The sequence below is a fragment of the Ischnura elegans genome, chromosome 5 (assembly GCF_921293095.1).
Source record: "Ischnura elegans chromosome 5, ioIscEleg1.1, whole genome shotgun sequence".
Taxonomy (NCBI): Eukaryota; Metazoa; Arthropoda; class Insecta; order Odonata; family Coenagrionidae; genus Ischnura; species Ischnura elegans.
Window position 1 is genome coordinate 74,997,798 of NC_060250.1, and position 21,449 is coordinate 75,019,246.

Consider the following 21,449-nt stretch of genomic DNA (forward strand, 5'->3'; position numbering starts at 1 on the left):
CATTTTCAATATGGTATTTCCTGAAAATCTTGTTAATTAATCTTTTATAAAAAAATGCCCTCGTTATTTAAAAAAAATACGAGAAATTGTTAAAAACTCGAACCAAATTTATATTTAGCTGAAATTTTAGTGATATTGAATGATTAATGTGATGAAATTTTGAGCTTTATTTTTACGTAAATCTTAGCCTCTTATAATGCATCTGGAACATATTTCTCTTCTGAAAGAAGAGATAGCATTATTTTGCAAAGATTAGTAGGTATAAAATTTATTCAATGAAGCATATATTACAAAATGTCTTTATAACCTAGTAGCACACTTTGGTACTCGAGTATCAGTACGTGCAAAAAAATCATTCATTCCTCACTAGAGAAACACTTGGTGTTGCACAGCCAGCACAAATCTTTTTTTACATATGGTGGGAAAAAACAAGTCAATTTTGGCAAAAACACTCATTTTACATGGAGCAAATAAAATGATAATTGCTGTACATCAGCAATATATATTTCCCAGCTCACTTGGAACACATTCAATTAATCTCACAATTGCATGCATTATTCTTTGGGAATATCCTGATTTCACTTGGGTCTTCTCCCTCCTAGATGTAGGTTTCACTTTAATTCTTACTGGCCACCATTTTTTGCTCAGTTATTCTTTTTTGTCCTGTACCTCAGACAAATGTAACCAAGTATGTGGAATGCGAAATATAAAGCAATCATTGCATTTATGTTCCGTGACAGATTTTGCACTGAGAAACTATATTTATCTAAGACATCAGATCCTTCAGTCAAGCATGGCAGTTCATTCACTTGATCCACTGCTTCACAGGCTATAAAGGAAAATAAGTTGATCAGTTTTTATAATTTTAATAATACAGTTTTAATATAATAATACAGTTATACTTATTGTTAGTCTTAAAGGTAAATTTATGTCACTTATAAATACTTGTCATTGTCTACATATAAAGCCAGCTATAAATGCTCTTATGAGTACAATTAAATATAAAATATGTGTAAATTGTTTACTTTTAAGCATTAACTCTCTAGAATAAGTAATTTATGTAAATATCTTTTTAACATCTTATTTAGATGAGTGAAATGTCATTCACTCTTTCCTGAAGTTATGTTCAAGATTAGTTAACTAGATCAGGATAGAAATAATCTCTCTTCTCATTTGCTGTGTATTTAATCGGAAGCATATTTCATTTTGGGCTGATTTGCATGGTCTTAAAGCCATTACATATATAGAATAATTATGGAAAACCATTTGAAAAATTTGTTACCGGCAAAATATCTGCTGCAACCATTTTCTTGAAGGATTAAATGGTACAATATGGAAGGGACTGGATTGAAGTGCTGACATAATTTTATCTTAATAAAATTTTAGTTCATGAATAATTTATTTTAACTTAAAGAATTTTGAAGTCTTTTTTGAAAAATTTGAATTGAATGATTATTATACACTAATATTTTTTTACTGAGTCTTCATCCTGAATGTGAAATATTTCGAAAATCCTCGTATCCTCAAATTGAAAAATAGTCAAAATTTATACGACATTACGAAAAACATGCGACATTTATGAAAAATGTACGAAATTCCTTGACCATATCTCGAAAAACGAAGCCTTAATTAATTAGCATCACTTATGATGGGATATTAAACAGGGGAAATTTATTCAGACTTTTGGAATCATAAATATGATGTTTTATTTATATATATATATTATGGTATGATTGGGACAATCGCATCATGAACTTACTCGTGAATGCGAAGTTGGTGAAAGATTTTTATCAGGTGAATGCTCAGAGCTCAATGGAAATCTTTTCTAGTAGGTATCGGCGAGGAAATATTTTTGCTAATTATTTTTTATAAGCGTAAAGATTTTTTTCACAGTCTTAATGTTTGTGTTTTTATGTTGATATTTTTTCAAATTCGAAAAAGATATCGTTCTTCATCTCTTTATTTGCTAGGTATTCACGAATTTATCGCGCAAAGCGCCGTGAGTATATGCAACCACGATGTTGAAAGGCTTCGCGGTCTGACTAATTTACAGGCATCGGAGGCCTGCGGCACACCTGCGGTCCCGTGACGATATTGTTACGTACCGTATTGCACCAAATTCAATTAGCGATAAGCCGTTTGTCTTTAGTCGAATAAAATATCGAGATGGTTAAGGTATTTTGGCCATTTGTCCAGAAGCGCGACTCCTATTTTCGTTAATTTTTGCATGGGCACTAGTTTTTCTTGCGAACGGAGTAATCGTAAGAAATTGAAGATTTGCTACTACCTCGTTCTTCCTTCATGAAATGAGGTCAAACTAGTGTGGTTGCAGAGGTTGCATAAACATAATTTTAGGTGAATCCGCTTTAAAATTTTTCTTAGATGTAGAGGGATTGGAAATCGAAAGATTTTCAGTGTTTGAGGTGTGCTTTACCTACGTGAGTGCTATAGGAAGACGCTGTTCGTAATTTTTTATGAAATAAACAATGAAAAATGCGTAAAAAGTCTCTAAGATTAAGTGAAATAATGTCATTTAAATATTGCATCTCGAATTTGAAAATTATATATACAAAATCGGCTCCATATATCTCGTAGTTTCGTGTGTAGTATTTGCTGAATTTTTTTAAGCCCTGAGGCATCATGTGTTGGGAAAATGGATTCAAGCGTGTTGGAAGAGCGACTAATCAGTTTGTTTCCACAATGTCCCTGTTCACCACAGGACGTGATTTAGATGTCTGAGCAATCTTGGAAGTTTAAAGTGAAGCTGTTTTAAGTCTATGAGAATTAAGCACGTCGTGTGCAAGCGACACTTCTGGAAGGTTTTACCGGTGCATTATTTTATACTATAGAGGGCGCATTGTTCTCATTTGAATTTTCATGTTTTATATTTATTTACCACAAAGTACTCGTTTAAAACTTAATTAATCAGCTTGAAATATTCACGGTATACATAGTTGCTTCTTTCCGATATTTACCTGTATCTCTTATTTAAAGAATTACATATGAGTAATTACTTAGATAACATTTTTTTAAATTGGGATGAAGCGAAATTTTGACCTGAGTCTACTCTATGTACCATGAAAATTTCATCCGAAAAGGTAAGTTTTTAAATAAGCAAATAGCTCACGAACAAAAACCGCCCGAGCGGGCCCTTTTATTCTTGCTGTCTTTGGCAGTGCATTTTTATCTCTACAGAGCTTCATCAACTTGTTCCGGAGTGTCATTTGCATTACTTATGGGTATAATTTATGTATAGTATACTATATATGCAATTTATTTCAGTACCGATAGAAATTTATTTTATAGGTTGTTTAGGGAGAGTGGTGTTTCAGTGGGTAGTTGGAAGATCTCTGCTTCAAATATTGGTTGAAGCCTCCTAACCAATAGCCTCAAAGTGCGATTTGTACGAGGATTGACCCTCTCTACTTTGAATGTGTGGAATTCACTCACCTTCAGCTAAGTCTGGGTCGAGTTTTAGGGCCCCCGCGCACTGACAACTTTTACAAAGCAACTATTCAGTTGCTTTGAGGAAGTCCCTATGAAACACACGGCAGTTGCGGCACCACGCTCGTCGCTCGTGCGCGGGACCACAGTCAATGCCGTGTGTTTCATTTGCACTTCCTCAAGGCAACTAAATAGTTGCTTGGTAAAAGTTGCCAGTGCGCGATGGCCCTTACCCTCACGAGATCAAACCAATTTTCGGGTTGAATCACTGAGCTAGTGATTTACTGTTTTGTGAATGGTTAATTATTAAAACATTTGTGATCTTTGGTTTTCTCAGGCCAATAAGTAGACCATTTGAATATAGTTTCTCGAAATTCTAAAAAAAAGCGTCAAGAATTGGTGGCTTCGTGATGTGCATGCCTCCGTTCGTGCCAGATGTACCACTCGACCCTGAAGGTGTATGCGACTGGGGGCATCTGTTGTAATTTTTAGTTTTAAAAAATATCTTCGTGCCACCCTCTTTATCATATGACGCGATTGTTGACTTATCTCTGAATAAAATGTTTGAATTGTTATTATAAAAAATAATTTTTAGTCACTTTGACATTCTGACTTAAATTTTTTTGATGAAATGACCATAATATGTAAAAAAGAAGAAAATAATATGTAATCGTTGTCCTTTGCCATTTTGCCTATTGTCTAGAAATACGGACAACGTCCTTATCTTCTTTGCTTTATTTTAATGGATTTTTATCTACCCTTTAAACATAAACAGATCAACCATACTAGTTTTATACTCTGATAATATTAGTTATTTACTTCATTTCAAGATAATTCATGACGTGAGGATTGAGGTGACATGCCTGCATATATTATCAATCTGGAATTTTAGGTGCGGTAAAGGAGGCCTTTTGGTATTTCTAAAGTGTGTCAATACGTTAATGGCGACTCATTCAATTCTTCAAATATGTGGGGATACGATTGTCTCTTATTTTTCTTATTGATTTTCGTATTTATTTTTGTAAAGATGAATTAACTTCTGTTCAACCTGTTGTGGCCTTAAAATAAATCAGTTACGTACTGCGTGATGTTCGAGAGAAATTAGTGGAATACGGTAGTTTGAGTTTTTGATAACAACTGCGGAATAAGATTGTAACACCTCATTCCAGTTATATATATTTTTATCTGGTTCTGAGTATAAATTGTTAGTGGGCGATATCAACTCAAGTAAAGGATGAAACAGGTATCCGTGGGAGGATATTCCGTATCTTGTTGACAGCTAATGCACGGTCCGATTAGTAATTTTTGATGAAAACGTTTACAAATTCCTTGGTGCGCAAACATTTAAGGCTACGAAAATAGTTATAAACATCAACTATGACGTAAATTGATAAAGTTATTGAAATTAAAAGTGACATAAAACTGGAGCGTAGTGACCTACTGGGTTTAGCGTTTCGGTATAGGCCGAGATTATGGATTAAAAAATAAACTTAGTTAAATTGAGAATTGTTGAATATGAGAAATCACTTCTTGATAATGACCTGAAAAGTTCGAAACGGGTAGAGTTTAAAAAATAAATACTGTGTGGAATGCAACAAGGGTTATTTTTGGATCCATCATGTCACCATTCCACCAAGTGAACTCGGGTTGAAATTCAGACGCAGCTGTCTAACACCCCTGAACATTAATCCTCGTGTTGAGGTTTAAGAGATAATTGGGTCCCTTCCTCAGAATGTCTGAAGTTGACACACCTGAGGCGTAGTCTGGTTTTAGTTCCACCGTCACCTAACTGCATGAGCCTTCGAGTTGAAGCACCAAGTAAGTGCCACATTTCGAGGAAATAACCAAAACCTCAAATTGTCTCAAAGTTCACCTTGTTTTTATCGGTAGGTGTGCAGGATTACACTACGATCGCATCGGTTACTTCAATTTATATACTATGCCAATTTTTTCTTGTCGTTCGAGCAATATAGCTTTTTTTCATGCGATTATAACCCCTATTATATAAATTAATCGCTAAAAACTCAAAATATGTGGTGGCAAGACCCAAAACCTTTTTTTATTGATCTCCAAGGGTGATTTGGCTTAACTGTTAGTATTCTGTCATAAAGGCAATTATGTTGGCAATATGATTTGTATTTCCTCATTTTTTTACCCTTTCATATATTATCTATCGTGTAAATTCAAGTTCAATGTCAGTGAGTTATTATTTGTTGTCATATTCAGTAGTACGCTATATTTTTAATTGATATACCAAACAGCAAAAAAGCAGGGGCGTTCTGAAGTAGAAATTAATTTTTAAGAAGTCTTTAGAAGTCACATTAAAAGTCAAATTGTTTGTCTACCATGTCAATTGGATTAACTGGCGAAATTGGTTGCCTCTATTACGATAGGAGCTATAGAAAGTGGTGTTCCATCTTTGTGATCCTTGCCAAACATTCGGGTATTTATGACTTCATTGGCACTAAGCGGAAGTATTTTCGTTTATCAACTTGTTCCTCATCACATCATCATTCTGTGAATTTTCTGATTCCCGAGCTCAGCATCGAATTAAATTCATTAGCAATTCCGCACCGTCATAATGGGACAGGCGCTCCAATTCGGGGATTTACGCTAGCTTGCCTTCTTCAGCCGTCGGCGTGCGGAGAGAGCTGCTTGACTCTACGATAAGTACTTCAGATGATGACATTGGAAACGGCTTGCGTTCAGCTAAAAAATAAATTTCACGTTTTATGTGATTTTTTCGCCGAATTTAGATATGGCTATAAACGTGATCAGAATAACATCTCTGTAAAATGTATACGAATTTTACGAATAATAATTTAAAATAGGAATCACGCCTTTATGTAATTTTTTACGATTCCCTTTGTTGTATAATTTACATTTTTTTTACTAGGAACTAACTACTCCAGAGAGGTGCTAATTTATCAGTGAGATAATGTGCTCATTTCAGAGTCCCTGGAGGATGCCGTATTCAATAATCCCTCTCATTGCCAGTGGCTTTGTGAAATTAACTTGAACGGTATGTGGTTACTCTGTAATTATTCTGGCTGGTATGAGGTGTATTTATCGTATTTAACAGCAAAATGAAGTAAATGTCACCATTTTACGTAGTCAACTATAGGAAAATATGGTCTACTGCTGATTATAGCTCTTAATTTTTTTATTTTAACACTTATCGTTCAAAGAAACCTACCATTAAGTTAAATTCTGATAATTCACGTTATGGTTTGGCATTGGGAAAATGCAGCAACCGTGCCTCACTGATCTGTAATTTTCGTAAAAATTATAGATCATATGAGTCAAAACGTCTAGGGCCACACTCTACGTAAAGTTTTGATTTCTCTTAATATTTTGGAAACTTTTGCCAAGCATATGATATCTACATTCAGTCGATTTCAGTTGGTCTTGCGTTTTAATCTACTGTACGCTACTTGGTACAATTTTGGAACAACTTTCGGTTCACTCCGCAGATTTTTTAAATTCTCATTCGCTTAGCTCTAGTGAAATTATGTCTGAATTGTGCAATCGCATTGTTTAACTTCGCCACTGTAGACCTCCTTTAATCGTCTGATTGAGTTTGCTTGATCTGGTACATTTCGAAGTAAGGCTGTGAGTAGGGTTTTATTAAGTCTCTCTCCTGGTGAGGTACTTGGTAATCCGATTTTGTTATCTTATATGCCTCGTAGAAAGTCCGTAGAGGTTTTGATCTCAACTATCTTCCTCCTTTCGAAGGTAACCTTTGAATCTCATTTTAAATTTTTTAAAAGTCATAATTTGTCATTATTTTTTACATGTAGCCGTATGTATATCCGAATGGTGGATCTTGAGAATGAGTTTTTGGAAATACTAATAAAGATTGTGTCATTCGCAGTGCCCAAATGGGATTATGGGCCGTATTCGTAGTCCGTGCTTGAGAGATACCACACTCCATGAGGACCTCTTACATCTAATAATAGATGCTGTATTCCTATTTAAGCCCCCATGGGAACCTTAATCCTACCTCACTCCTGAAAGGGGTACTCTCCAATATCTCATAGAACGATTGTGTTTAATTGAACATGTGTGAACATGGCCATAGCTTATTATGATTTTGCCCGTGCTCGCAAAGTTAACGAAGCAATTCAGTAAGGTATTGGGGAGTACGACATATTTTGGGTTTCTGATGTGGCGACTGCAATAAATCTTAAAAGTGCCAGCGCTGAGAGCCCACCAACGGCTTGGCAAACTACTATGAAAGTTGTTTTTTATTAAGAATTAGCTTAGTGCCGAAGTAAAAGGAGGCAGGATTGAAACATTGCAAGGTGTGTAGGCTGAGACCAAATTACATAAGCTCAGGGGCGCCGACTTATAAAAAATATTGGGGGGGCCCATATCGGAGGTCTTTCCCCGGGAAGAGGTTAAATCCAAAGTGTGTCGCAGCACCGAAACACTACCATGATTCACACTACTTGATTCAGTTAACCTGCTTAACCTTATAATTATTTGTTTCAACACACATTGTTGAATTTATTTAAAAGGTAACCATCATCAAACAAGGGAAATAAAAATTAACAATATATTTTTGTGATTTCACAAAGCATAACATAACTTAATTATTTTCTTGAATTATTGAGGGGGCTCCGCCCCCCCAAACGAATCTTTGAGGGGGCTCGGGCCCCCTCAAGCCCCATGGAGTCGGCGCCACTGCATAAGCTGAATCGTAAGGGTTGCTTTGTTTTTCTAAAGTCAGATTTATAACTTCATTATAGTAAAAGAGTTTTGTGTTGCTTTTTAGTATTATCTCGGAATTTCATTTTTTATGGTGAAAAATTTCAACCTGAGGTTTTGTTATTGCGAACAAATGATGAAAATACCATTATGTGATTGGAATACTGATTGGAAGTATTGAAAAGCTTCGGAAAAAATCGGCAGCCATGGAAAATATTCGCGAAGAGATGAGATAGGCTGATTGGTTTTATTTTTCGATATGAAAACTACGTGAAGAACTAGTGAAAGGGGAACTTGTTTGAGGAAATCCAGTGTACCTAAGGGACAAGCTACTTTGTGGCCTTCTTTACTGACTCCAATGGCTGTTTTATTTGCAATGCTTCACCAGACGTAACTTATTTTATAATTATTTCAGTCATCATTCATTGGTTATATTCATTTCATATAAATTACTTTCTGTTTATCATTCATCCGTTTCTGCAAATATATATGATCTTCTTGTATTTCCAAGGAATGATTGGTACAGATGCTTGTATCTTATTTTGGTATAATTATATTGATGGGAATTATTATATTATTCATTCCTTCATGCCTCAGAAAATCAAGTTTATACTCGTAGTTCAGCTGGTTGGCAGGTTTTCATACCTTCTTGCATTGGGCAGGGAATAATTAAAACCTCTTATACCCGAGTTGATATTTTATTTCCTTCAGTCATGTGAAGAAGACAAGTAGATTTTATTTTGCATTTTAAGAAGGGAAAGGGTCTAGCTGATTAAGATGGTGAAAAGTGCCCCCAGATATTTTGGAAAATAAAAAATATATACTTAAAGTACATAAAAGATTATATATTTCCCTAAAGTTTCAGGCCTTAACAATCGAAATTAACCCTTAAAAAATTATATTTTGATGTAGGGGTAAAAACATGTAATTTTTTCGGTGTCTATTGTTTCCTAAATTTTTTAATTTAATTTTGGAAATTTCAAACTTATGTATAAGTTTAGTTTTCGGTCAAATATTTTTGAAAAAAAATGAGGACGATAGAACGTAATAGTATGTACATTTTAAAATCAAGAAAACGATTTTACAAAAATAAAAACTGGAGATATGGTTGAAAAACTAAAAATCGTGTTTCAATTTTTGGGGTTATTTTCCATTGTTAAGGCCTGAAACTTTGGGGAAACTTTTTGATGCACTTTAAGTGCATATTTTTATTTTCCAAAATATCTGGGGGAACTTTCCACCATCTTAACCTGCTAGACCCTTTATAGATTTGAGCATCGCGAGAAACGTAATAAGCTCGTATTATTAAGGAAATTTACCTCTATGGCTTTATACCACATTATACTTACTTATGTTATGGATTCCATCCCACTGTACAATTGACATGGCTTCATTTGAGTACATTAACCATGAAAGGTATTTCACCCAACCGATGACGTTCGGAATCGTGCTGAAAGTATTCGTAAGTGAATTAGCGATAAATTGTAAACATTATAGTACAGATGCATAAAATGCTAGGTATTGCGTGCAATAAGTATTATTTATTCGGAGGAAAATATACTTAAACGACGCATATATCTTGTAACTGGTTTTTAGTTTTGACATCGTGTTAATGTATGTAATATAATCATGTCTGAAAGTGCTTAGACGCGGTTGGTTGAGGTAGTTTCAATGTGGCGATGTTGGTTTACAATTAGTTGAGTTGACGTGTACATACTTTTTTCTATTACTAGGTGGTTTTGATTTTTAAAATGTTTTCGAAAAAATATAGGTTTTGCTATTTATTTCAATTGAATGGATATAGTTGATCAATATTGATGCCTTTATATTAGAGGCGAAAAGTTTTTAGCTAGCGTTGCCTTAAATATATTTCAAGTCTCTCCATGTATTGGAGCAGAGCGTCTATATGAATAAAATGGCGAATAATATCTCAAGGCCGGTTTATACGGTACATTAACCCGTACAAGTTAATGCCCAAATGTATGAACGGTTGAATGAACACGAAAATGCACAGTGTAACCACCAACTTGTGCGAAAGCATGAACAGAAAATATAACCTTTTCTTATTTATTCATTCTAATGCATTCCTACACGTTCCGTTCCGTTCTACCAAAACCGCTCATGCAATCAGACATTAACTCGTAAGTGTTAATGTATCGTGTGAATAGGCCTTCAGATTCGATAGGTAAAAGTATTAGATCTCTTATGTCTTTAGTATCATCGATTTTATCTGAAAACGGCATGCCAAATATAAATGCCGAGTACTAGGAATAAGGTTTAAAAATGTTTTTTTGGAATTGAATTTTAATGACTTTTATATTTTGATTATTTTATACTAAATATTTGTGTGACCAGTTTTCCTTTTGATCCTGAATTTTCAAATATTTCCAAGGGTAAAAACTTTTATTCGGTATCATATCCGAATTTTACTCACCTGATTTTAATGAATAAACCTGCTGTGGCCATTAAGACAAAGTCGAAAGGCACCAGGTAGGTCATTGCCATTGCGACAGAATCAAACGCCGTGGAGAAGAAACATCCTGAAATGACCCATGGAAGATTAATTTCATGTTATATTTTTATCATAATAAATGCTTAATTTAACTTAACTAATTTGTTTCGTTTTGCCCTCAAGTAATATAGTATCTTCTTTACATTGGTAGCTTACTGAGTTTAGTAAGTCTTTGAGTCATACCTATCAACTTTGAATCTGTTCATTCGTTACACTGACATTATAGCTTAAATGACCTAATGTTCCGCCGAAGGCTTCCGCGGTAGATTTAATACATCCTCATAGTTTTATAGCTCTGTTCGCGTTGATTGGTGTCTAAAGACGAGGGTTTTTTTTTTCCGGCAACTTCTCTTGCAAATGCAAGTAAAAATGTTGTTCCCGTTAACAGCCATGGGAAAAAAATTCCCTCGACAAGATATTGGGCCTCGGGCCTTTGGATTTGCGGCCCACTGCGCCGACCAACTCCCTTTCCGGGTTCCTTAATGCCCGTTTTAATTGTTTTTCAGAGGTAATGAATGTGAATTTCGCTACTGCTCACTAGGCAGCATTAATTTACAGGGTGATTAAGGAGGAATGTAATATTCTTCGGAATGTGGTAGGGGAGACAAATTTAAGCACTTGTTTCCATAAAAATGGGGTCGAAAGTACTTAAATAACAGAGTAGTGGTAGAATTGAGCGTTAAGGTGCGTCGACGGCCAGGTCATTCTGCACCACTACTCAATCATTTGATTAAAATCGTATGATAATGGGATCATTACTGCACAATTAATTTACCTAAAATAGACAGGAATTTTTAAAATTTATTAAATAGACCTATTTTCTTCAGAAAAAAATTATACTTGAAATTGTACAAAATTGTACTGCCCCATGCATCTAACGAAAATTTTTCGTTTCGACCCGGGGTGAAAAAAAATACACGAGGCCAGAGTTTTGTTTCGTTCCCGCACGAAATTAAAATCACCAAGGAGTTAAGTTTCGACCCGGGACGAAACTTTATTCCCGGGAACGAAACTAAATTAATCGAGACTCCGCTGCTCATAGTTAAATGTCGATCTTAAAAGTTGAGTGGAGGGGGATAATACGGGATAGTTTCGACTACATACTACTACACTAGCTTTGACAAACACGTAGAGAGGTTAAAACATTGAGCTTTAAAATTTAATGGCCGGTTTGCGTTCACCGCTCTCCTGTTAGTGGAAAAAATGCGAGAGCCCCATGCATCTAATGGCAGTAGGCTGAACCTCTCCTTCATTCAGCCATACTTCGTACTCGGTGTTTGGGTCGAAACTAAACCGTTTGAAGGTGAAGCATGTGCAAAATTCACTAACTCTTGGTTAACTATGTGGTATTCCATTATTTCCTGGATATAGACAGTTACTTATACCACTTATAAGTGGTATAAGTAACTGTCTATATCCAGGAAAAAAAGTGAAGCATGTGGTCCCTCCGCGAAACATTATCTGTGTTTCGTTTCGTCCCAGAGTTTTAGTTTAGTTTTGACCCGAAGTAGTGTTGACTCCTATTTCGTTTCGACTCCGATGTTAGCTTCCCGGGTTTAAACCCATTTCGTTTCTACATTTCGCTCCCGGGAACGAAACTATTAAAATTTTTCTGGTTTTGACTTTCGTTTCTCTTGCCATCCCTGGTGGCAACGCAAAATATTTTTTTTGGATACACTGCAGTTACCGCGAAAACAAATTTTCTCGAGTATCCAGCCTTTTCCACATTTTATTCAATACTCGGAATTTTTAAGGACATTAGTTGAGGTTGGACGAAAATGTGGGAATATAATTGTGTGCAACAATTCGTCTTCGAGCTTAATTAATAGAGAGTTTTAAGCGAGTATCAAGAATACGATTGCGCAATCTCACCCATTTTGAGATCAATTGTTTCAGAAAATTATGATCGTGCATTTCGTCCAACCTTAGTAATTTAATGTCCTTAAATATCCAGAGTATTAAATAAAATGTCTAAAAGCCTGGATCCCCGAGAAAAACCGTTTCATGGTAACTACAAAGTACATTCAAAAAATATTTGCGTTGCCATAGCTCAGTAACGAAGGAGTTGCGACCTCTTGTGTGCAAAAAATTTTATCCAAGGTAAAAGGTCACAAAAATGGTTTTTTTTTTGCATTTTTGGCCAACGGTCTGTTTTACGACTAAAAATTGCTCAGACCAAAATTTTAGATCAGATAATTATCTACAAAATTTTCAGTATAAAGTTTTCTCTAAGATTTACTATTTCTGAGAAAAAGACATTCGAAAAGTAGTGGGAGCTGTATTCTCCGTAATGTGCATGACTTTATGGTTGCGCTCTCCGAACATTTTTGGTCAGCTTCAGCTAACATTCGAATGGATTTTTCTCAGAAATGGTAAATCTTAGAGAAAAAAGTGCGGTGGCAATTTTGTAGATAATTTCGTGATCTAAAATTCTGGTCTGAGCATTTATTAATCGTAAAGCTAACCGTTAGGCAAAAAACCAATTGTTGTGACCCTTGACCGTGAATTAAATTTTTTGCACACACGGGATCGATGGAGACTTTTCAGGATTTCATTATAGTGTATTAATAACGTGCCTGTTAATTTTTAGCTTGTTGGGAATTCATGTAAGGGTATCCCATTTTTTTGGGCTGATTTAACCGGTCTAATCATGTGTTTGAAAAAATTAACGAATTACCACATGCAGCGGAGACGTTCATGGTTAGGACAGAAATGAAGACTGTCATGAGAAATGCATAGGTGGAGGATCTCAGGCCGATCAGCCAATAGCAGATGAGGACGAACAGGAAAGGCTCGACTATGAGGCCAGGTATCTGGAAAGTAAGATGAGAAGTTATTATTAATGTCAACGGCAACTAAATAGCTTAGCAAAAGTACTTTTTGCTTAAGCTAGTAATATTTCTTATCACGTGAAAACTGGATGATAAAAATACTAGGAGTAACAAGTGACATAAGATTGATATGATAAATGATAATACTTAAAGGCGTAACACTATAAATACTAATCGAATTGAAGTCGGTATGAAACGTAATGCTTGTGGTGGCTCATACAATGTATTCTTCATGGCATGCTTGAAAATATGATGAAAAATGCTGGGAAAAACAAGTGTAGTGAATTAATCATTAGCTCTGTTCAGCTTTTCGATCAATTTTTGTATGAGTTTGGAAGCGAAAGCGATGAAGTCCAGTGGTCAACTAAATGCCGAAAGAATTTTTTTTAGAGATATCCGGTGGGAAACCCGACATATATTCCTTCCTATCGTGCGCCGAGAAAAACTTTAATTCCACACCAAGTGTTTCAATTGCCGAACCGAAATGAGACGAGAGGCAGTATCACTCCTATGCCTCACAATTCAGGTGAGCGTCCCGCCGTGGGGCTGCCATGAAGAATACCAACGCCCATGTAAATGTTCGAAATACTCGTCCATCGATCCCGGCGAGTTGAATGCGCAATGCGGTCCACTGTTTCGAGCCTCCCCCTCCCTCCCTTACATCCATCACATAAAGCGACGCCGCCGGAGGGTATCCGGTGGATGACTCCTCCTAGTCTCGCCTAACCTCTACGTCCTCTTTCACGTGTTTATTCAGGCTGTTTAGCGTTAGGTGAAAGGAAGAGACACTCAGTTAGAGTGGTAGCAAAGGGCCTACGTGCACGGTCTCACGTACCAACACCTGGGCGATCTGTCGTGAAATTGGCATCGGTCCTCTTTCACGTGTTTATTCAGGCTGGAGTGTTTTTAGAATGGAGGACACGCTCAATTAGAGTGGTAGAAAAGGCCAACGTAGACAGTCCCACGTACTGGACAATCGGTCCTTAAATTTTTCATAGTCTTCCTCAAAGCTACACTCATTTCATGAAAAATGTTTTTTCCAAACTTTTAAATATTTCGTACTTTTTCGTCTTTTTCTTTTCTTGGTGGATGACTCCTCCTGGTCTCGCTTAGTATCCGTCCTCTTTCACGTATTTATTCAGGTTTTTCAGCGTTTTTTCAAATGGAAGACTCGCTCACGTAGAGAAGGGCCTACGTGCACGGTCTCACGTACCAACACCTGGACGATTGGTCGTTCAATTTTTCGTACTTTTCCTCAAAGTTACACTCATTTCATGGACATTTTTGGTACCAAACTTTAAAATATTTCGTACTTTCTCGTCTTTTTCTGTACTCCGATGCTATTGCTGGCTTACTAGTTTGGTTTAAGAATCATTTCGTAGTAATACAAAGCAATTGATACAGAAAAGTACGAATTCTACCCTCAGTCAGGAGTCTCAGGAATGGTTTCTTGGCAGATTTGGAGTATTTTCCGCGTTTAATATGAAATAAATACAATCAATTTTCACCTACAATTACATTTTGCGACCTGTCTTGGCGACTATTTCGAGTAGTCTTATGCTTAATTAAGTAATTTCCGAGATTTAATTGCAGAAGGGACAGTTTTGTCTCAATCCCTCCTCGTTTCAGTCAGTTTTAAACAAAACAGATTGGCAGGGAAAATGGTTATCGTTCAAAAAACGAGTTTACCTATTCTTGTCCTACACCTGAGTTCTAAATAGCCACGATACTAATAAAGGAACCAAAATACCACGATACTACTATTACTAAAACTATGATATAAGTCCCGTCTACATTTTGTTAACATTTGAGCACTGTAATTATACCTGAGAGACCGTGAAATCAACCCGTTAGACCTCATGCTGAATCGAAAAGTTCTCGTATCGACATATATATTGTTCGCAATAAAGGCAAGACTTCTGTCATGCTTCCCGAATCTCGCATTTTGGGCACGCAGGTCTAATCGCAACCCGTATTCGTGCCTTGAATTGCGGTGTTTCGGCCCAAGTGTCGTGCAAAGCGTAATTGCCCATTAAATATCGTCGACCGAATAACAATACAGCGAAGGGGATATCTGGCGGTTACAAATTAGGCCATAGTATGTAAGTAAAACGTATTCCATTCGTAATGCATATTTAAAATTGGGATTTGAATTCAGGGTAATTAAGCGTGCAGTTTGAACGATTCTTACATAGGTCTCATGGGAAGGAGCTTCCCATTCCTGCATGTAGACTGCATGTAGACGTTGAGTTCTCTTGAAGATTATTAGCAACACACTATATCGCAATATTTGCAGTTCTATGAGAATTAATTTATATAAAAGTATGTTGTGAGATAAAAATAAATGAAAAATAAGTAAGATTAACAATATATTTTATGTTAAGCTCGATCTTTGTGTCTATGGAGGAGTTTTTAACTTAAATTCTGACTGAGACAGTGTTAATTCAAGGAATTGAGGAAGTGAGAAGGCAAGGGATACGCCTGATTTTTTTCTAAACGGACATAGGTACAGAAATTGAAGAAGAAATAATCAAAATCTTGGTATCAAGGGACACGAGTGAGAGTCTGCTCTGTGCTGACATCGAGTGGAAAATCAAATGAACTACTAAATACCTAGTTGATCTCGTTTGTTTTCTTTACCTAATTTCTGTACCTAACTTTGTTCAGAAAAAAAAATACTTATACCCCTTGGCTTCTCACCCCCTCCATTCAAGTTGTTGGTTGGCTTGGTTAACACAATCATTTCTACTTACCATGGCTAGCATTTTGGAGAGGTAGTAGGCGTGGGTGTTGTAGAGTCCCGCCTTGTACTCCCGGTTGAAGAGCGGCATCTCTTGAGGGAATACTGCGAGCACGGAGTACATGGGGGCGAATGTGTTTTCGGTGACAAAAATGAAGAGTGCTCCTTGGACTGCTTGAATACCTCTTTGGTCACCCATCCCCACTCCAAAGTAGCAGAGACCGGCCATGATCGCTATCGCCTTGAAGTAGAATAAGAATTATCGTTTTAATCAAGTCATTTCCCTTCTTTCGTTTATATCAAAACCAAATAAGTGACTTATGCTCATAAAAATAACTCTAGCACCTCTCATTAGAGTACTGTTTGTTCGTCAGTAGTTGAGAAATGTGCGATAGTTTGTTATCCGTCATGTTATCAAAAATTAGTTAGGGTAATAAGTAGTTAGTGTAGGTAATTCGCGTTGTGAAGTTTTTGTTCGTAGGCAATAATATTATTCTTGAAGAAGGGTCAGATTATCTTATCGCTTTCTTTACTTCACTATGTTTCTATATGCTTATTTTAATAATTTTTACCTTTCCTGTTGTTATTACTCTGAAGAGGGGCGAAAGATTTTCATGCATGAGCTACTGACTTGTATCCAATTGAAATTATGTAAATTTCAATCCATCATACTATATTAAAAGTTATTTGCACTTGTGAGGAGCGATGTTGACAATTACACTGTTAAACTACGAAACTGTATCTCGGTAAATTATTATCAGTGCTTGACTCTCTCATTCTTATTGAAGTGGTTATAATTTGTATTACATCATCTTCATTTTCTACATTTTCCCCCTCTAAATTAGTAACTTATTTTCTTTGTAGCACATTTCATTATTATTATCTGTGTAGTGGCGTAAAATTAACTTTAAAATGTCACAATTTATCGTATCACAGGTTTCATATACAATGTTATCCTTTAGGAAAATGTTCTTAAAAATTGAGATTAAATATTTTATGGAATTTTTTTTATTATTTTCGCTACGCGGTCGCTACTGCCCTCCACTTCCTACCACTTACATTCAAAGAAAATACAAGAGTTCTGGCTGAGTCTGCGTGGTAACCAAAAGCTGAGGCTAACCACGAAACCGTGTGACTCTATCGTGACCCCAATACTTTGATTGGAAGTGGAAAAAAAATCAGTAATTAAGAGCCTTCAAACCAGTTTTAATTCGAAGCCTCGCACCTGTCTTATAGCGTGACTTAAGTTTAATTAAAATAAAATTTCTGGTGAAAATTAAGACACCTTTGCAAGTCTGCAAAGCTTTCAACGGAATCATCCATTCTCTCTGTCTCGAAAGGTTCGATGTGGGGGAGGGTGACATGATTTTGAAATATTCAATCATGGTTGAATGTACAGAAGCCGTAAAATCTCTGTTCATCCGTAAAGCGAGCGCTTAACCACGAAATTATCCTTTCCTTACCGTCCCGTGGCGTCTGTTATTGAACCCATATACACTTAACCAGTACTCATATCCACTGAGTCATTGTTCTCTCATCGTTTGCCAAGAATTTTATTTATCCGTCTAGAAGCAGAGCGAAAATCCGTCATTGGAAATTTAACTGAAAAATGAATTGACAAGAGCGAATAACCTGTTGGAAGGAAATAGAGAATGTGTAGGGAAATGTTCTTGTGTTACTTGCAATGATTTTCAACGTATGTGCATATTATGAGCTGATTATGAATTAAATATTGCATAAGAGTCGAACTAGATTATCCTGAATTCGCACTAGTTGCTGTACTAAGACATCTATTTGATCGTTGGACAAGCAATGGCATTCGAATCCCTTTCAAGATGAAATTAATTTCGCATTTGCTATTAAATTTTCTGTTGCGATATAAATTTCTGTTCAAGCGTTGCTAATTACTAATTTTTCATTTGCTTTTCCCTTTAAAGTTGACAGGCAATGTTTATCTCATGTGTCGATTTTCTCCTTGGATTTTTTGATAACTTTAGCTTCCGTAAATAGTCTTTCGAACTTGCGTTGGAAGTACCTTTCTTTCATCCGCTTGCTGAGGAGGGCCACATTTTGTGCTGAAATATGTTTTCAACCCGTTCCTCATCCCTTTCTAACCTTTGACTATGCTCTTCTTTGAGCTATTCCCTCCTGGAATGTTGAAGCCATCCGTGGGCGAGTAAATGTGTGTGTGTGACTTTCCCGATTGCGTGTGTGTACATCTTCAAACAAGTATCCTCAGCAGGGTCTCTCCAGTCCTGTGAAGAATTCCGGGTTGGAGACCAAGAAGCCTTAGTGTGGGTCCCTGCAGCCCTCTGATTGTATTGGTGTGTTTGTAAGTACTTAGGTTATTCCGGTTGCGAGGCTGGGGTTTGGTCCCTGCGGTGAAAATCTCTCTTCCCGCATACAAACAATTGATTAATTTTTTCGATGTGGCATGAAACGGCCGTTTTCGTTTTTTTTTTTCATTCCACATCCCACATTCCATATCCCATGTTATGGGATTATCTCCCAATACATTGTATAGATTATTTCTTAATTCATTTCATTTCTCATTGAAATCGTCCATAAATCTCAAGTAACATTACCTGGCCACGATCAATGATCGTGCTGCGAAGAACTTTCAAAGTATCCCATCTTCAGCCTGTCGAAGCATTGATTCCAAACTCCTAATCGTAGAATGCTATTGGGAAATATTTTGATGGAATAGGTATATGGTATGGTTTACATTTAGTAGCGAGGGTGTGTTTAGTTGTTACACGGCGCTTAAAAGATACACTATTATCCATAGAGCGCTTATATAGAGACACTATATGGATGAACTTTGTTTACTTACGACTTTCTGAAGGATGCGAATTGTTTGCACTGATGGATCTCGGACTACTGTGACTAGGGATCGATACGTGAGCCAAAAAAGCTGCATTATCCACAAGGGCGCCCAGCTGGAAGGAAAATATGTAATGTTAGCAATCTCGTGAAATAAGGAAAAAATGAGAGTAGATGAATGAGTATCTCAGTTTTGTTATGAGACAATTATGATAATTGAGCTGAATTACCGATGTCTCTCTCTTTTGCTAAGTGCTTAAAATTGATTATTTTATTTAGGAGTAAGTATCTTTTTCTTGAAAGATATCGCGGGAATTATGTTTTTTAGTATTGTGAAATAATAGTTTTTACCGATGAAAAATTTTCAATGGTTTCAAAATATATTTATATTAAGATTTCAAAGTTATTAATTATGATTATCTCTGGAGATGACATATTTTATATCATTAGAATAGTAGCTGAGATTCAGTCTATAGTTTCCGATATGAAGTATAATTCACGGAAAACTATGGATTTTAATGGACCAATTAGTCCAATTTTAATAATTTCTTAGGGAATATACTCACAAGTTCGATCTGGTAGTAAATTCCTTCCATTCCTGGATTTAGATGAAATACATGGTGATGTGGTGCACCGGCAGTGGTCATGGATTATGCCAGGAAAGTAGAAAAATATATTAGAACCGCTTTTAAAAAGGTTTGTTTATGAATGATAATATTTAGTATTTTAGGCGAGAAGAAAGGCTGGAAATTGGTAGAGATTTAAAAAGATTTTTCATAGGTTTATAAGGTATGTTCCTATTCTTAAGGCCAATTCCTTTGACACGAAAATTTGCTTGGTTTGAAATAAAATCGCATCTTCTTTCCAGTGACATCTGTATGTATGAAATTAAATCAAATGTTGTTCTACTCCAGGAGTCACTTTCAACGATTTAGACTGCATTAATCTCAATTATCGGACCACGAATTAGCAAGGAGTAGTAAGGTTTTGGGTACTTGTCGTATTTTAATTACGTGAACAAAGATTTTTGCGATGACTCAAACGTTCATAAGTAAATTGAGGAATCGTTAAAAATGAAGCATGTTTATTTTACTTGGTAATATGAGGTGTTTGTTTCAGTTGATTCCAATCTCTGTTGAGAACTTAGACTTACGAAACTAGAAACTAGCAACGGTTTGTATGCTCTAGTCATGAAACTGACCTTATCTTCCGTTGATGATGCCGCCATGTGGGCCTCGTACCTCTGCAATAATTCCACCTGAAATAAATTGTAGAGAGCGTATTAGATGTTGTTGGCATGGTATTTGGAGGAGGCGACCGATAGCTGGGGTCATTTATTCCATAGGGAAGGATAGGGAGGGACGGGTGGTGAGAAAACCGGTGTATGCATTAGCCTGATCTTAAGGAAAGACGCCAAGGGGATCACGGCTCAACGTCCCATCGGACGGACGGAGTGTTGCGCTTGAAATACCCTCCACATAACATTCAAGCAGGGATTGGGCAGTCTGAAAATTCTCTGCCACCGCCGGGATTTGAACCCGAGCCTGCCGGGTGGGAAGCCAACAATTAAGCCACCACACCAACCCGATCCCCTATTAGATGTTGGAAACGGTGAAATATTTTCACGTATCGTGTGATAGGATGACATCCTATTTTGGAGACGTTTAACTGATTCATTCTTTACTTTGTATGCATAGTCATAGAGCGAATTCAATTTTTTTTAAAGAGGTCCCCCACCGAAAGGGTTTTGCCTATTGGAGGCTAACGCTAGCTGTGCTAAGTGAATCTGATTTACTAACTAGTTGCAATAACGGTGCGTTTCAGGGGCGTTGATAACTGGGGTTCGTGAGGGAGCTCATATCTCAGTGAAGTTCATGATTATCTATTACAGTTACCTTCTACAGAAATTTTCGAATAAAAATGTATTGCAAGTTTAAAAAAATTCATGATAATCACTTGACGAATTAGAGTGGCAATGGATAGAGTTATACTATATTGTCTGGTAAAGGTTTAAGATAGGTATAGGTTATTCATTTAGTTGATCATTTCCGCGAAGTTTTATGTGTCGAAGATGGAGTATTCAGAAAACCTACCTCCCAGTTTACTAGTCCCTAGGTACTTAATTGCGGCGTTCCGGCACCTCTCAGGGGAAATTGGATCATGTCAAAAATTTCGTTTTTTGTTAATATTTGGTAACACATGATTCCTCATTGTAACTTTTATTACGAGTTTTAAAAAATCGGAAGTTTTTGGAGGGGGATATATGTGACAATCGTGTAGATTAAATGTGTTGGAATGCGTTGCGGTGCCTAAAATTTCAGAAATTAAGCACTGTCAAGTCCCTGATGCTTACAAATTCTGATGTTGATCCGTGAGCATCGATATTCAT

The 21,449-nt window shown here is 36.4% G+C and overlaps 1 protein-coding gene across 2 annotated transcripts in view; it reads right to left on the reverse strand.

Annotated features, from left to right (window-relative positions):
• Positions 1-252: 252 nt before the first annotated feature.
• Positions 253-21,449, reverse strand: part of LOC124159078 (protein scarlet) — a 220,434-nt gene continuing 199,237 nt past the window's right edge. For both annotated transcript variants that reach the window (XM_046534605.1, XM_046534606.1), the window contains exons 10-17: positions 20,262-20,318; positions 19,627-19,658; positions 19,071-19,176; positions 16,251-16,478; positions 13,344-13,479; positions 10,589-10,694; positions 9,504-9,604; positions 253-829 (exon numbers count right to left, since the gene is read on the reverse strand). In XM_046534605.1, coding sequence (XP_046390561.1) covers positions 645-829; positions 9,504-9,604; positions 10,589-10,694; positions 13,344-13,479; positions 16,251-16,478; positions 19,071-19,176; positions 19,627-19,658; positions 20,262-20,318 — 951 coding nt within the window. In that variant the 3' untranslated portion in view covers positions 253-644. The remainder of the gene's footprint in view (positions 830-9,503; positions 9,605-10,588; positions 10,695-13,343; positions 13,480-16,250; positions 16,479-19,070; positions 19,177-19,626; positions 19,659-20,261; positions 20,319-21,449) is intronic.